This window comes from Eschscholzia californica, unplaced genomic scaffold, assembly GCF_041429995.1.
Source record: "Eschscholzia californica isolate CP2 unplaced genomic scaffold, dmEscCali1.0.p SCAF_1, whole genome shotgun sequence".
NCBI lineage: Eukaryota > Viridiplantae > Streptophyta > Magnoliopsida > Ranunculales > Papaveraceae > Eschscholzia > Eschscholzia californica.
Window position 1 is genome coordinate 15,556,195 of NW_028238198.1, and position 16,119 is coordinate 15,572,313.

The 16,119-nt window shown below is 38.1% G+C and overlaps 2 protein-coding genes across 3 annotated transcripts; one reads left to right on the forward strand and one right to left on the reverse strand.

Moving 5' to 3' along the window:
* Positions 1–225: 225 nt before the first annotated feature.
* LOC147564488 (uncharacterized) lies at positions 226–3,163 on the reverse strand. Its single transcript, XM_086647125.1, has 4 exons — positions 2,690–3,163; positions 2,055–2,201; positions 1,636–1,713; positions 226–613 (listed from the first exon to the last, which is right to left on the reverse strand). Exons 1-4 carry the CDS (start codon positions 3,083–3,085, stop codon positions 380–382), a joined length of 855 nt encoding a protein of 284 aa, XP_086503251.1. The 5' UTR covers positions 3,086–3,163; the 3' UTR covers positions 226–379.
* An 8,643-nt stretch (positions 3,164–11,806) lies between these two features.
* Positions 11,807–14,701, forward strand: LOC147564489 (glucan endo-1,3-beta-glucosidase 11-like). 2 transcript variants are annotated; one of them, XM_086647135.1, is made up of 3 exons: positions 11,807–12,968; positions 13,084–14,168; positions 14,293–14,701. In XM_086647135.1, exons 1-3 carry the CDS (start codon positions 12,902–12,904, stop codon positions 14,377–14,379), a joined length of 1,239 nt encoding a protein of 412 aa, XP_086503261.1. In that variant the 5' UTR covers positions 11,807–12,901; the 3' UTR covers positions 14,380–14,701. The 2 variants fall into 2 exon arrangements, with proteins under 2 accessions (XP_086503261.1, XP_086503269.1); XM_086647143.1 differs by having other exon boundaries at positions 12,839–12,968; positions 13,090–14,168.
* Positions 14,702–16,119: the final 1,418 nt, after the last annotated feature.

Consider the following 16,119-nt stretch of genomic DNA (forward strand, 5'->3'; position numbering starts at 1 on the left):
GATTAGGCTAGTGCTTATCTCCCCACATCTAAATTGATCGAGACCTTTAACTTGTGATCATGCCTTTCGTACATTATAAGTACAAGGTATCCCTCTAGACAAAACTATCCAATACTCGGGAGCATAACTCTTAGTTGCTAGATACCCCTTCTCTCATGTGGGACTATTCTCATGTTCCATTTGCAAAAAAAAAAAACATTTTATATAATGCATTTTATCATTTACTTTGCAAATGCTAAGTACCATTTTGTTTTCCCATAAAAAAATCACACCTTATCAACAAATTCATATGACAAATAGAAAATTAATCATGTATACAATTACATGTAAGAAACTATATGTTGCTTTGACAATACTAATGATTACATAAATATTGCTCTTATTTCTTGTTGTTTGGAGGTTGTGCCTCTTTCTTCTTCTTACAATCAAGAGATTTACCTATCTCTTCTTGAAGTGAGTTCACTATATCTTTAAATTTATCAAAATTATCTGCGACTTCATTGATCGCTGCATCACTAGAGTGTAATAATTTATATTCCTCGCGAATATCTTGAAATTTTCTCCAGTATGTCTTTGCTTGCTCAACGTTTCCTTCTAAGATGTAAATAATAGCCTAACATCACAAGGAATTCAAAATGTTAAATACTGGGGGAAGTGCTAGATGAACTCTTTTTCATTCTGTTACTTGAACACCTCAGATCATCTTTTCATTTTTATTTTTCTAAAATAATAAGATTCAAATCTTGATCTCTCCGCTAAAAAGACATGCACGTAAATATGTTACCATTCAATCGAAGTGAGCTTCACATCTTCCGAGACCATTATACAGTTCATCTATCATCATTTTATAAAGATGTATTTCAATTTTATTGATTTCGTAAAAAATTTAAATAGAAATGTAGCTAGATTAAGAGAATGAAAAATGATAGATACTATCACAATCAAAACTCTGCTAGCGTAAAGATCAACTTATAGTCACGCTGTTTATAACCCCTACCAGCAATTGAGGGCTTTCGATAATTTCTTTCCCTGAGAGGTTGCAGAACGATGGTGGGTTGTTATTTGCACAACACGCGTCTAGCAAGCGGATCTCCTAGTTTTTACTTCTGTCTCGAGTTGGGCCTTGCTTTCAACAACAAAAAAAGAGTTGGCTCTCTATTAGCTTTGGACCTCTTCTCAAGATTTTCACCCCTCCCTATTGGGATGCTAGTAGGATCCTGTACTTTTTAGTTCGGATCATCCACTTGATCCAGGTGGACTAACGTGGTGCTCTAATTCATAGGTCGTAAAGGGATGTCGGTACTTCATGGAGAGCATTATGGTGGCGTGACCCTGGAATCATTTAGTTCCATCCTCAGAGAAGCGGTTCACCCTCGCGAAAAAATGGATGTTTTTGTTAAGCTAGAATTTCTTAGAACCAGTAGCGGGTAGTTCTAGAATTTTCTTCCCAAGTACATAATGTTTTTCTCCAATCTGTCAACCTTCCATGACAAATAATTTTTACAGTTTCTTTAAAAAAAGTGTAGCTAGAAGAAGGCTCGGGAGGAATTCAAGACCACAGTTGATGTACCTTTCCGTAACCATTGTCACGTTTAAAAAATAAGAAAGTTAGCTAATGCAATAAACATACTCTACCTTGTATAAGGGACGTCTTGCATCAGAAATATCTTCGTCATTCAGACATTTGCAATTCATTGCCTCTCTATATCTTCCCTGAAGTAATCAAATTAATCTCGCTTATATACTTTCGAAAAATTGCCAAACTTTTCTCTTTGTTTCTTTACTTTTTTGTTACAAATTGTCTCTGTTTTCTTGGTGACGATAAAGAAATTAAACTTTCGCATTGACATATTGATGTGTTTAGTAGCTAGCATTGCCTTTACATTTCTTATGTCACTGGAAGTTTATTTAGAAAAGTAAGAAGATGCAAGTGAGATGATTAAAATGTTGAGGTGCCAAATTTGAATTTTTCGTAATTCCATGATTATTTCTCCTATAAATGTCTTTATTCTACAAAATAAATAGATGAAAAGGTGAAAGATAGGGAGAGAGACCTGGTAAATGAGCATTTCAACAACCAACATTTCGAGCTCGTATGCTTCATGATGTTTATCTTGCTCTATCGCTTTACTAATTGCCTTATTTAGCTTATTAGTTGCCTCGGCTTCTTTTTGGCTCATTTCCAGTTTTGCCACAACACTCTATATGAATAAAACACAAAATTTTCAAGTAAATTACACATTCAATTATTAAGTCCAAACAGAAAATTAATTTCCAATGAGCACCCAATTTGTTCCATTATGATATTTCATCTCAACACTCTATGCCATGGTAATTCTCACTCTCTCTCTCTCTCTCTCTCTCTCTCTCTCTCTCTCTCTCTCTCTCTCTCTCTCTCTCGCACACCCTGGACGAGACTACGAGGGCTTATGGTAGTTCTCCACGAAAGGAGATAAGGGAAGGTGGCGGCGGTCTGGTTGGTAGCAGCAGTTATGTGGTTTGTGACGCAGTGCTGCTCGGTGATGTTACATACGAAAATGCCAAAGAAGTTGGCAAAACTAATGTGATGCAAATAACCCTTTACTTGGTATTCGTCAATTGACCAAGTCAAGGGTTATAAATTCTTTCAGAGTTTTATTGCAATCCAACAGTTTGCACCATTAAAAGATACAAGGGGAAAACTGCAAACCTGTAATTTTCTGAAATTGTGTTTTTCCTGGTCAAGTAAAATCTGGAGCTCATCCTCTGCTTTGGTTAACGATTCCAAGTTAGCAAGAGCAATATGTGAATCTAGTAGCCTTTGCATGGCTAGCTTGCCTCCGTGGAGAAGTCCTATGGATGCCGACCTCGCGAGTCTTCGAGGCTGCATTTTCTCTTTACGAGTTCTGAAAACCATCCCGCAAAGGAAACCTGCCGAGATCAAGATTGAAATGGCTATAGGCACTGTCAACCTTTTATCGTTAAACCAATTCAACCAGTTTGACATGGCAGGAGCCGCGGCCGGCTTTGATGACAATGATAACGAGCAACTTTGAGTCATGTCTGATTGATTTTTGGGTTCTTCATCTTCCAACTTCATAGACATGAGATGTATTAATTTATTCCAACAATATATGATTCAAGAAATATATTGATGCTAAATCCCCAATGCCGAGTAATATATGCTGAAGGTTGCTATAGGATAGGTTAATAATATTAATTCAATGGCCATGAGGACAGATGCGTTTTTCCTTTGTGTTCAAGTAAGGAACCTTTGTTAATTAACTTATAAACTTTCTTGTGGTTAAAGGGAAGAATATACTTGTCCTATGAGAAAATTGAGTGAATCCCCTAGTGTGAGATGAGCTTCCCTATGTAGAATTGTGAAATATTATACCCAAAAGGTGGTCCCACTTATCAGTTTACTATTGGAATCGGAGTCGATTTTAGCTCAATCCGACTCGTCAAACTCGGAGCGCAACACACCATTGAGTTCATCTCGCCGAGTGCTTTAATTTAGAGCCAAGAATCACTCGGATCCGATTCTAGATGAATGAGAAATTCAAGTTTGAAGTTTGGACGAAGATCGGTTAAATTAGGGGTTAAACAACAAATAGGACGAAATCATTTAGGGACTATTTGGGCGAAGCGATCACGTCCAGATCTGGGCGGCTCCGGTTCTCTCTGCGCCTAAGGCGATGATCTAACAGTTACAAGAAGATCCCTTCAGGATCTTGGCTGCAAGCCTCAAGGAGTGTTGGATCCATAATGAGCGTTGATCCGCAAGGATCCAGCGATTGGCATCCCACCCGAGTTATAGGAATTAATTCTTTTTTGGCCCCTCAGGGCACTTCATAAAGAGTTGAAACTTTTTACCCTTTAGAGACCAAATGGTGAATCGGTCACAAATCGGGGGTCAAAATTGAATTAACCCTTTTAAATAATTATCCTACTTTTTATTTTACTTTTCTAGTGTTGAGTTCACCATGAAATCCAAAATGTAGAGCTATTAGTTTTTTTTTGTTGAAAGTGGACTATTAGTTAGTTACCATGAAGCTTTAGAACTTCTTGTTAATTAAGTTTTGCTGCAAATATATTGAAGCTCCTTTTATAGCCACCCATCCTAACATCTTCCCAGGGGGGTATTGTTGGAATCGGAGCCTATTTTGGCTCGAGCCGACTCGTCAAACTCAGAAACGGAACGCGCCATTGCGTTCGTCTCGTCGAGCTCTACAATTTAGAGCCAAGAATCACTCAAATCCGATTCCGGATGAATGAGAAATTCAAGGTTAAAGTTTGAACGAAAAACGGTTGAAATAGGTACTGAACTGTCAAAGAGGAACAGTCATGTTAGGGGGCATTTGCGCGAAGAGGACGCGCGTCAATCTGGACGGTCAGCGTTCATCGCGCGGGTTTACGCGCGATCCAACAGATGGCGTTCTTTCCGCGTTCGGGATAGATCCGGGCTAGCATCTAACGGTAGCTGCCTTCATCTGCGGGCTTCTCGCGGGCACGCGTAACCGGATCTGACGGCCAGCGTTCCGTCCGCGTTTTCAAGCGCGATCCAATGGCCCAAGATCAAACCGACTATAATATTCAGTTATAGCCCCTGGTTTCGAACAGCTATGTCTTTTGAACCCAAAAGACATTATACACCTATTCAATTCCTATATAAACCCATCAAACCCACTTCATTTTTCATCAATTCAATTCATTCTCTTCTTCTCTTCCCTTCTAACAATTAGAGGTTCTGGTTGGCCTAGAATATCTAATTAAAGAAGTTTTTTCTAGAGGTTCTGGATAGACTAGAATATCTAGAAAAGGAAGAAAGAAGTCTCGAGTGAACTTGAATTTCAGAAGCGTCTAGAAGATCATTCGCATTAGTCCAAGAGCTCATAATACTGACACAGGTTCGTCCGCTTTCAGAATATAGAAGTACCATCTTAAAATTCTGAAAGGTTAGTCGTTGTATCCCGAAGGCATTCACCCTAACGTTTGGTACTGTTACGGGGGTGTAAAATGTCTTAAGGAAAGAGAATTTATTCTTGCCTCGACTAAATTAACACCTATCACGGTTAGCCCGAAAGAAGGAATATTAATTATTCTTTATTAGTTTATCTCTCTATAAGTTAGAGAAAGGAAACTCTGTCTAAATCAAGCCAAGACAGAGAGAAATCGACTTATCGATTAATAACCAGAGAACAACAATCTTAAGACATTTTATTATTATTTCTCTGGTTATAAGATATTAATTTGGTATACTTTCTGTGTGTTTCAGAAAAGGAAATGGCACGAACAAGAACCACTCTGCGAGTTATTCCGCCTAACACAAATAATGGGGAAAAACCAGAGAAGTTCAAAGGAACTGACTTCAACCGATGGAAGTTGAAGATGATGTTCTACCTAACGACATTGGGTCTGGTTAAATACTTAACCGAGGAGAGACCCACCCATGCAGAAATAGAGGATGAGGCACAGCGTACCGCTGAAATAGAGGCATGGAAACAAGAAGACTTCTTGTGCAAGAATTATATCCTGAACAGTCTAGATGACGGACTCTATAATCTATATTCGGTTATAGAAACGTCTAAACAACTGTGGGACACCCTTATCAATAAGTATAAGACTGAGAAGGCGGGTGTCAAGAAGTTCATCGTAGGACGATTCTTGGACTACAAGATGACTGATTCAAAACCAGTTATGATCCAGGTCCAAGAACTGCAGAGTCTCCTACAGGAACTACAGGCAGAGAACATGATAACGAATGAACCTTTCCAGGTCCGAGCCCTAATTGAAAAATTACCCACGGGGTGGAAAGACTTCAAAAATTATCTCCGCCACAAGAATAAGGATATGAGCCTTGAAGAACTCATCCTAAAGCTTCGAATCGAAGAGGACAGTCGCATTGCCGAGAAGAACTCTGAAAGACTCTCGAATGTGAACGTCGTAGAGACCGGTCCGAGTAAGAAGCGTAAGCATCTGTCTAAAGACGGAGGAAAGCCGAAGAAAAAGACGAGGTTCGGCCTATGCTACAACTGTGGCAAACGAGGTCATATGGCAAAGGATTGTCGTTCCAAAACCGGCAACAGACAAAAGAAGCCGAATGACCAAGCCTCGCTGATAGAAGATACCGAAACTCAGAACCTGTGTGCTATGGTTACTGAAGCCGAAGAAGTGACTGAGAAACTTCAGAACTTGAACCTCTGTGCAGTGGTATCTGAAGTCAACCTGGTTAACAACCAGAGAGAGTGGTGGGTCGACACCGGAGCTACTCGTCACATTTGTGGTGACAAAGGCCTCTTCTCCTCTTATAACGAAATAAGTGAAGGAGAAACCCTGTTCATGGGAAACGACTCAACCACCCAGGTCAGAGGAAAAGGGAAGATCATTCTGAAGTTCACTTCAGGAAAGGAAGTAACTTTGAACGATGTACTTCATGCTCCAGATATCCGAAAGAATCTGGTTTCTGGTTCTCTTCTAAGTAAGAATGGGTTCAAACTAGTCTTTGAGTCAAACAACTTCGTCCTGTCTAAGAATGGGATGTATGTTGGGAAGGGCTACTTATGTGGGGGGTTATTTAAACTAAATGTAACCTCTGTAACGCCAAAGGCGTCTATTATTAATAAAGTTAATAATTCAGTTTATATTGGTGAGTCCTTTAATATTTGGCATGAAAGACTAGGACATGTGAATAACAAGTCATTAAAGAAATTAATGAACTTAGAGTTAATTCCAAAAGTCGAAATTGATTCAAAACGAACATGTCAAACATGTGTAGAATCAAAGATGACCAAGACATCGTTTGAATCTGTAGAACGAGATACAGAACCTCTAGACTTAATTCATAGTGACATTTGTGACTTAAAGATGGTTCAAACCAGAGGAGGTAAAAAGTACTTCATCACTTTTATCGATGACTCCACTCGGTTTTGCTATGTCTACTTACTAAGAAGTAAGGATGAAGCAGTCGATAAGTTCGAACTTTATAAAACCGAAGTGGAAACTCAACTTAATAAAAAGATTAAGGCTTTGAGAAGTGATCGAGGTGGAGAATATGAATCTCCTTTCGCCGAGATATGTGCGAAGAATGGCATAGTTCATCAAACAACGGCTCCTTATACACCTCAACAAAATGGTGTAGCAGAGCGGAAAAACAGAACCTTAAAGGAAATGATGAACGCTTTCTTGATAAGTTCTGGTTTACCTCAGAACTTGTGGGGGGAGGCGATATTATCGGCGAATCACTTGTTAAATAAGTTACCCCATAGAAAAACCGGTAAAATTCCATATGAATTATGGAAAGGAAGGATGCCATCCTTTAAGTACACGAAAGTGTGGGGGTGTCTGGCGAAGGTATTAGTCCCTCCTCCTAAACGGGTCAAGATAGGACCTAAAACTGTGGACTGTGTATACATAGGGCCCGCAATAAATAGTGGCGCCTATAGATTTCTAGTACAGAAGTCTGAAATCGAAGATATACACGTAAACACCATTCTGGAATCGAGAGATGCTAAGTTCTTTGAACACATCTTTCCTTTCAAACAGAATTCAGAAGTCTCATCTGAAAGTAGAAAACGTGTAAGAGATGAGGAAGAGGAAAGTCTAGAAACATCTAAAGAAGATGATATGGAAATCGAGGAAACAACACTCGAACCTCGAAGAGGGAAAAGGACAAAGAAAGCTAAGACATTTGGTCCTGATTTTCTAACCTATATGGTAGAAAATGAACCTCGGACTTTCACAGAAGCAATGGCTACTCCAGAAGCTCCATTCTGGAAAGAAGCTGTTAATAGTGAAATAGAATCCATCATGGGAAATCATACATGGGAGCTAGTAGACCTCCCACCAGGTTGCAAGCCTCTAGGCTGCAAATGGATTTTCAAAAGGAAATTGAAAACAGATGGATCTATAGACAAGTATAAAGCAAGACTTGTCGCACAGGGATTCCGACAAAAAGAAGGGTTAGATTATTTCGACACCTATTCTCCAGTTAGTCGAATCACCTCAATAAGAGTGTTAGTAGCTATAGCATCCTTATATAATCTGGAAATTCATCAGATGGATGTGAAAACCGCTTTCTTAAACGGACAACTCGAAGAAGAGATATATATGAACCAACCAGAAGGGTTCATAGCTCCGGGACAAGAAAAGAAAGTGTGTAGGTTAGTGAAATCACTATACGGGCTAAAGCAAGCTCCGAAGCAGTGGCACTTAAAGTTTGATGACACATTATTATCAAACGGATTTAAGATCAACGAATGTGATAAATGTGTCTATACAAAGGTAACTGCTAAAGGATGTGTTATTCTATGTTTGTATGTAGATGACATGCTAATTATGGGAAATAATTTAGATGTCATTAATACAACTAAAAAGATGCTTTCGAAAACTTTCGATATGAAAGATTTAGGGAAAGCAGAGGTCATTCTTGGAATTAAGGTTTCCAAGACGGCTGAAGGGATAAGTCTATCTCAAACGCATTACGTTGAGAAAATCTTAGAAAAATTCAGCAAAGATGACCTCAAAGTGGCGAATACTCCGATAGATCCAAGTATTCACTTAATGAAGAATACAGGGAGCGCAGTAAGACAATTAGAGTACTCTCGGATTATTGGAAGTCTGATGTACCTAATGAACTGTACTCGACCAGACATAGCCTACTCAGTTAGTAAGCTAAGTAGATTTACGAGTAACCCGAATAACACACATTGGAACGCCATAACGAGAGTGTTACGGTATCTAAGAAAGACGAAGGAGTACGGACTCCATTATACCACATATCCCGCAGTCTTAGAGGGATATGCAGATGCAAATTGGATATCAGATACCGACGACACTAAGTCAACCAGTGGTTATGTGTTTACACTGGGAGGGGCTGCCATATCATGGAAATCTTCGAAGCAAACGTGCATTGCTCGATCCACAATGGATTCAGAATTCATTGCTCTAGATAAAGCAGGGGAAGAAGCAGAATGGCTGCGACAATTCCTTGAAGATATTCCAATATGGCCAAAGCCGGTGCCTGCAATCAACATACACTGCGATAACCAAGCAGCGATTGCACTGGCACAAAGCAAGATGTACAACGGTAAGTCTCGACACATTCGTCGGAGACATAATACCGTTAAGCAACTTCTCTCTGAAGGGATCATAACTATAAATTATATAAGATCCAAAGATAACCTAGCGGATCCATTTACAAAAGGGTTATCTAGAGAGTTAGTAGTTGCATCATCAAAGGGAATGGGGCTAACGCCTAAGTAAATGAGTAAAGGCATGGTGAAACCCTACCTAGATGACTGGAGATCCCACGATCTAGGTTCAAAGGGCAACTGAAGCTATATCCTGACTCGACAGTAACACTGTAAGAGATCTCTATCTCTTACCCATTCCTAGGATGACAACAGTGTTACCTGCGTTGAGAGGTTAAGCATTAAGCTTTTAATTAATCCGAAAACTTAGAACTTGATTCTAACGTGAGGTATAGCAGGATACCTTAGTACGGATAACCTATATGTGTGTGAATTGATGCCGGTTCCGTGAGAAGGTCGTTTAGGCAGACTTCTCTAAAGCACACACGAAATCGGGAATGTTCAGGGCCGAAATGAACACAACCGAGAACCTAAGTTAGTAAGGGATTAGCTGTGTGATAACTATTTTGGATTACAATTCCCAGGACCCAGTTCAAGACGTAAAGTTCACTGCCGTCCTTGTAGACCTTGTAGTTATTCACTAGGAAAGGTTCAAAGTCGAAAGACTACCTTCTTCCGATGCAGCGAAGTTCCGCTTATGAGCTCTGTCAGTGTCAGTCTGTCAGTATAGTATGTCTGCATATATCATAGCATAAAACCTCAAATTTTCATTCATGTGGGGGATTGTTGGAATCGGAGCCTATTTTGGCTCGAGCCGACTCGTCAAACTCAGAAACGGAACGCGCCATTGCGTTCGTCTCGTCGAGCTCTACAATTTAGAGCCAAGAATCACTCAAATCCGATTCCGGATGAATGAGAAATTCAAGGTTAAAGTTTGAACGAAAAACGGTTGAAATAGGTACTGAACTGTCAAAGAGGAACAGTCATGTTAGGGGGCATTTGCGCGAAGAGGACGCGCGTCAATCTGGACGGTCAGCGTTCATCGCGCGGGTTTACGCGCGATCCAACAGATGGCGTTCTTTCCGCGTTCGGGATAGATCCGGGCTAGCATCTAACGGTAGCTGCCTTCATCTGCGGGCTTCTCGCGGGCACGCGTAACCGGATCTGACGGCCAGCGTTCCGTCCGCGTTTTCAAGCGCGATCCAATGGCCCAAGATCAAACCGACTATAATATTCAGTTATAGCCCCTGGTTTCGAACAGCTATGTCTTTTGAACCCAAAAGACATTATACACCTATTCAATTCCTATATAAACCCATCAAACCCACTTCATTTTTCATCAATTCAATTCATTCTCTTCTTCTCTTCCCTTCTAACAATTAGAGGTTCTGGTTGGCCTAGAATATCTAATTAAAGAAGTTTTTTCTAGAGGTTCTGGATAGACTAGAATATCTAGAAAAGGAAGAAAGAAGTCTCGAGTGAACTTGAATTTCAGAAGCGTCTAGAAGATCATTCGCATTAGTCCAAGAGCTCATAATACTGACACAGGTTCGTCCGCTTTCAGAATATAGAAGTACCATCTTAAAATTCTGAAAGGTTAGTCGTTGTATCCCGAAGGCATTCACCCTAACGTTTGGTACTGTTACGGGGGTGTAAAATGTCTTAAGGAAAGAGAATTTATTCTTGCCTCGACTAAATTAACACCTATCACGGTTAGCCCGAAAGAAGGAATATTAATTATTCTTTATTAGTTTATCTCTCTATAAGTTAGAGAAAGGAAACTCTGTCTAAATCAAGCCAAGACAGAGAGAAATCGACTTATCGATTAATAACCAGAGAACAACAGGTATGACATGATCAAATGGTCCCTCACTAACTCTGGCAACTATGAGGTTCGATCTATGTATCATCATATTATTAATAGTATTCATACTGCCCCCCAAACGGTTATTGACTAGCACTTTATTTGGAAAATCCCTACGATACATCGAGTCTTACTTTTTATATGGAAATGATGTACCAACAGTCTCCCGGTTCGTAATATTATTGACAAATACATTGGTAATGATTTAACTTGTGATTATCGTGGTGAGATCGAAACTATCGAACATGCTTTACTTCATTGTACTTTTACTAGGAACGTATGGTTTTACTTCAACATAATGACTACAAGTATATTATCCTTACGGCAATGGATCACTTCATGGAATACATATGCTAATACAAATGGTAACACTCAGTTACCCAAGCATGCCCATATTTTATGGCACATATAGAAAAATAGATGCTCTCACTTCCTCCAACAGTCAAAGACAACCCCTACTCAGGTAATTAACAATATTTTAGCTTTTCCGAATACTACTCTGAACAAGAATCAGACCATTAATATTACTGGCCCAGCAGGCATTAGTTCCATATTTCATAACCACCAAGCGGAATTACTTAATGCTCACACTTCAGTCGTCCATACTAGATCTGCGGAAGAAGGTGTGAAATTATAGCTATAGTAGCAGGTATCAAATGGGCAATCACTCATATATCACTCACCTCCACATCGAGAGTGACAATCGAGCCATTATCAACCATCTCAAGGACTCAAGTCATAACATCCATTGGCAGACCAAAGTACATATCCCTCATATCAAATATCTGCTGCAGAACTTTCAGGACGTGCTCTTGTCGTACATTCTCCGTAAAAGCAACGATCTTGTTGATACTTCAGCTAAATGGGCTAGAAGAAATAGTTGTATTAGTAACTGGGAGTCTGTTCCCACTATTATTAGTCATAGATATTGTAACAATACTATTTTGTTCTAATCTATTTTGCTTTCAACAACAAAAAAAATCCTAACATCCTTGCCCAAACTGCAACAACCAAAATCTTGACTTTTATTCGGATCACTCTCCTGATCAGTCGGCTTTGACTTTCGATAATTTGGATTATGTTTACACTCAATTAGTGGAATAACAGCAGTGTTTTCATTTTTTGTCAAAAACACTAAAGTGATGTTTCGCTCGTTGAACTAAGAATCGTGGATTAATTAATCTTTGGACAAAGGGACAAAATCAACCAATAAAAGTACTATAATTTACCGCAAATAATGAGTCTGGTAATCTCAATTACCAATTGTGTTAAGGGGGTAAAGTCAACAAAAGCTCATAATATTATGAGAAGTTTTAAAAACGCCTGTCATTTTTATAAAAAAACGCCTCCCATTCTTGTTAAAAGCGTCTCCGCATCCTTTTAACTTGGTAAATATGGTTTGACTGTCTTTAGTTAGAGACATCCCAAATCCGGTGAACTTAAGTTGAATTACAAAAGTCGGTCCAAGTCCACCGAATTTGAGGTGTATGCAGTAAAAAGTGTTTGGTCCCTTTAAAACTAGAGATTTGAGTCGATTTTGTAACCAAATCGGTGCAAATTTATCCATTTTGAGCTAAAGAAAATTCTTTTATTTGATAGGGACTGCTTTTGACAATTTTTTAAAATTAGAGGGTGAGGCGCTTTTGACAAGAACACAAGACCACTATAAAAACTTCACTGATAGTATTATATTGGGGTACTTTTGGGGATTGCTTTTGTAGAGAAAGTTTACATGAAAGGAGAGTAGATTCATTTTCCATACATGAGAAGAGAATGAGAGTGGAGGTGACCTCATTGTTTTGACTAGGAAACACCCATACTTGGATTTGTTTTCCAGGAAACTTTTGGCAACCCACCAGCCCATAAATGAAACAACAAACAAGTAAAGTAAGGAATTGATCATATAGATTTTAAGACTTCCCTCTTTCTCTATCTCTCTCTATCTCTCTCTCAGTTCTTGCTTCTCATGGCTACCTTCATCTGGAGAAACATAATTCACATTTTCCTCCTAATTTTCCTTCTTCCCTCATCAGGTCTTTCATTTTCTCTTTATATCTTAATCTTCTTCTACTTGTGTGTTATTTCCTTTTCATATTTTTCTCTGTTTTACTAGATTTTGCTAAAACTTGATGACTATTTTCCTTGTAGAAACAGATTTTATATTTACAAGATCAGTTGAATCACTTGGCATGAATTATGGGCAAGTGGGGAACAATCTACCTTCTCCAACTCAAGTTCTTAGTCTCTTAAGTTCTCTAAAGATCAACAAGGTAAGGATCTATGATACAAATCAACAAGTCTTAACTACATTCGCAAACTCTGGCATCGATCTGATTGTAACAGTCGAAAATGAAATGCTTCGTGTCTTAATTGATCCTCAACAATCCCTTCAATGGGTAACGACACACATTAAACCATATTTTCCGGCAACAAATATTACCGGAATAGCTGTCGGTAATGAAGTTTTTACAAGCGATGATAACTCGTTGATGACAAGTATAGTTCCAGCCATGATAAGCATTCACCAAGCTTTGGTTCAAGTAGGCCTAGATTCATACATTCACGTTTCAACTGCAAATTCGCTAGCTGTGCTCGGAAATTCTTACCCACCATCTGCTGGAAGTTTCGAACAAGAGTTAACAGGGATAATGAAACAATTGTTGCAGTTCTTATATAGTACTAAATCACCATTTTGGATCAATGCTTACCCATATTTTGCATACATGGATGATCCAACTAAAATACCTTTAGACTATGTTTTGTTTAACCCTAATTCAGGAATGGTTGATCCATACACAAAGTTACACTATGACAATATGCTTTATGCACAGGTTGATGCAGTTATATATGCTATTGCTAGAATGGGTTATGTAGGTTTGGAAGTTAGGGTTTCTGAGACTGGGTGGCCCTCAAAAGGAGATACAAATGAAGTTGGTGCAACCATACAAAATGCACAGGTTTATAATAGAAACTTGTTGAGAAGGCAGACGGCTAATGAAGGAACTCCTTTGAGACCTAATCAGAGACTTGAGATTTATTTGTTTGCTTTATTTAATGAAAACATGAAACCCGGACCGACTTCGGAAAGAAACTATGGTCTTTATGAGCCAGACGGCACCATGACTTACAATGTTGGTTTATCTTCATTGTCGACTACAGCAGCTTCGTCTGCAATTACGTCTGTCTCTTCAACTACCTCTGCTTCAATTTCATCGACTTCTTCTTCAACTCAGGTAATTAACTTTCAGCGTTGATGCTTTGCCCGACCAAAATCCCGGCTGGGCATTTCATCATTTTTCCATTAACTTTTATTGTTCTAGCTTGTTTGATTTCTCATCTATGTTAGTATGCTTACAGGCAGCAAGAGAGGGGCACCAAAGCTTGGGATCTTGGATATCTTTACTAATGGCCATCCAAATAATTATAATAAGAAGACCAGTATAGGGATATACATTCTCCTTGTTGAGCTCTTGTAAGTGATCAATATTGCATTCATATCACATGAATTTTGAGAAAAAGAAGAAGCCCATCAATAGGCCATTGACCTAATTCTCTTGGTATATTAATCAAATGGTCATTTATCATCTGATAACTCTGATGTCAAAATGAGATTGTCCTTTACAAATATGAGTTATTGAAGGTAAGATAAATTTTTTGGTATTTCACTCTTGTAATTTCATGTAATTATTGATTTATTTTAGAAAGATTTATTGTTTCTACAATTTTATATATACCTTCAATAATATAAATTTCATTTTAATTTTTAGTTTTTCTTCCCTCATTGTTTCTAATGATCTTTTCCTGTCTGAACCGAAAATTCCTCAAACATTTATGTCCAATTGATTATTATTAAATAATTGCATAATAACTTTAGGCCTCCCAATTTTCCCAAAAAATATGTAGAATAATAACATTTGGATTGGACACATAAACTAAATAAAGGGTGTCCATTTTATTAACTAGGACAAAACCAATTAGAGATCTCCTATAAAACTTAAATACATAACTAGGGCAATGAGAGTTGTTTTACAATGTGCATTGGAAATACTCCAAAGTGTGGCTAAACACGAATTCTTATCATCAGTATTTTAAACCGAAAATTATTAATCCTATTATGTTATAAGACTGTTTGTAAATTCTACTGGTTAATGAGAAAGGTACTCGACCAATTTTTTGATGCGGAATGCATTCAAGTATTTTTTTTTATCTTATGTGAATGTGAGGTTTCGTTGGTTGCTTTCCTAAATTTAAAGCTTTTAGCTTCCCATAAAATTAAATCAAACCAAATCTATATAACTAGATTATAGAACCTAATCGAGTATCCAATTAGATTTTAGAGCAGTATTTTCCTTTGTATACAACTATTGAAATTAGATTTGGTATAAATCTCCATCTTTTACCAATAAATGGATCCAAACCTTAGCACTTTAATTATACTACTATATTTAAATTTAAACATATATTAAAGAAGAACACTTTGTTTGTTCTTTATATTATCTATCCACATACAATGGTAGCCCCAGCTTTATTCCTCTTTGAAGACCTCTTCACATGAACCTTTTAACTAATCTTCCATTAGAATCTTTTTTCTTTTGTTTTGTTTTTCTTTCCAAGAAGAACTTCTCCATCCAAGACACTAAAATCAGTCTGTGATAATCTAAGAGTAAAATTCGAAAAATGTGTCTTGTACACGGGAATGCATTAGAAATCCCACGCCCAGCGAAATAAAATTCCTCTCAAGAAGGAAAATAGGAAATCCACATCTAGCAAGTGGACAGGTTTGTGATTACCTTTCGCTTACAATCGCGAAATGGTGAATTAAAATATCGGGATGTTTGGGAACCACATTAATTAATTAAAATATCGGGATGTTCGGATTGGGGAAGAATGCCATTGTTTTTTTTTTTTTTTTTTTTTTTCAATTCTAAAAAAAAAAAACAATGGCATTCTTCCCCAATCCAAACATGCCTTAATGACATATATAACTTTTACTAATCTGGGATCAACAAAACATACTGTCCACGTGAAACCCACCACATTCAAAAGGGTCCAACTCACTTATTTGGATTCTTATAGGAACACTCAGAATATATAAGGTGAACACACTACATAAAGTTGGATTCATTTCCTTGACATATTAGATGTGATCTCCTATTTGATGTACACATCATATGAAATGTCATG

Excerpts from the sequence above, each read along its gene's own strand:
- LOC147564489 (XM_086647135.1), top strand. The coding sequence starts at position 12,902 with ATGGCTACCTTCATCTGGAGAAACATAATTCACATTTTCCTCCTAATT. Across the intron at positions 12,969-13,083 it reads TTTCCTTCTTCCCTCATCAG|AAACAGATTTTATATTTACA; the intron begins GTCTTTCATTTT and ends TTTTCCTTGTAG. Across the intron at positions 14,169-14,292 it reads CGACTTCTTCTTCAACTCAG|GCAGCAAGAGAGGGGCACCA; the intron begins GTAATTAACTTT and ends GTATGCTTACAG.
- LOC147564488 (XM_086647125.1), bottom strand. The coding sequence starts at position 3,085 with ATGTCTATGAAGTTGGAAGATGAAGAACCCAAAAATCAATCAGACATG. Across the intron at positions 2,202-2,689 it reads ACAATTTCAGAAAATTACAG|AGTGTTGTGGCAAAACTGGA; the intron begins GTTTGCAGTTTT and ends TTATTCATATAG. Across the intron at positions 614-1,635 it reads CAAGACGTCCCTTATACAAG|GCTATTATTTACATCTTAGA; the intron begins GTAGAGTATGTT and ends TTGTGATGTTAG.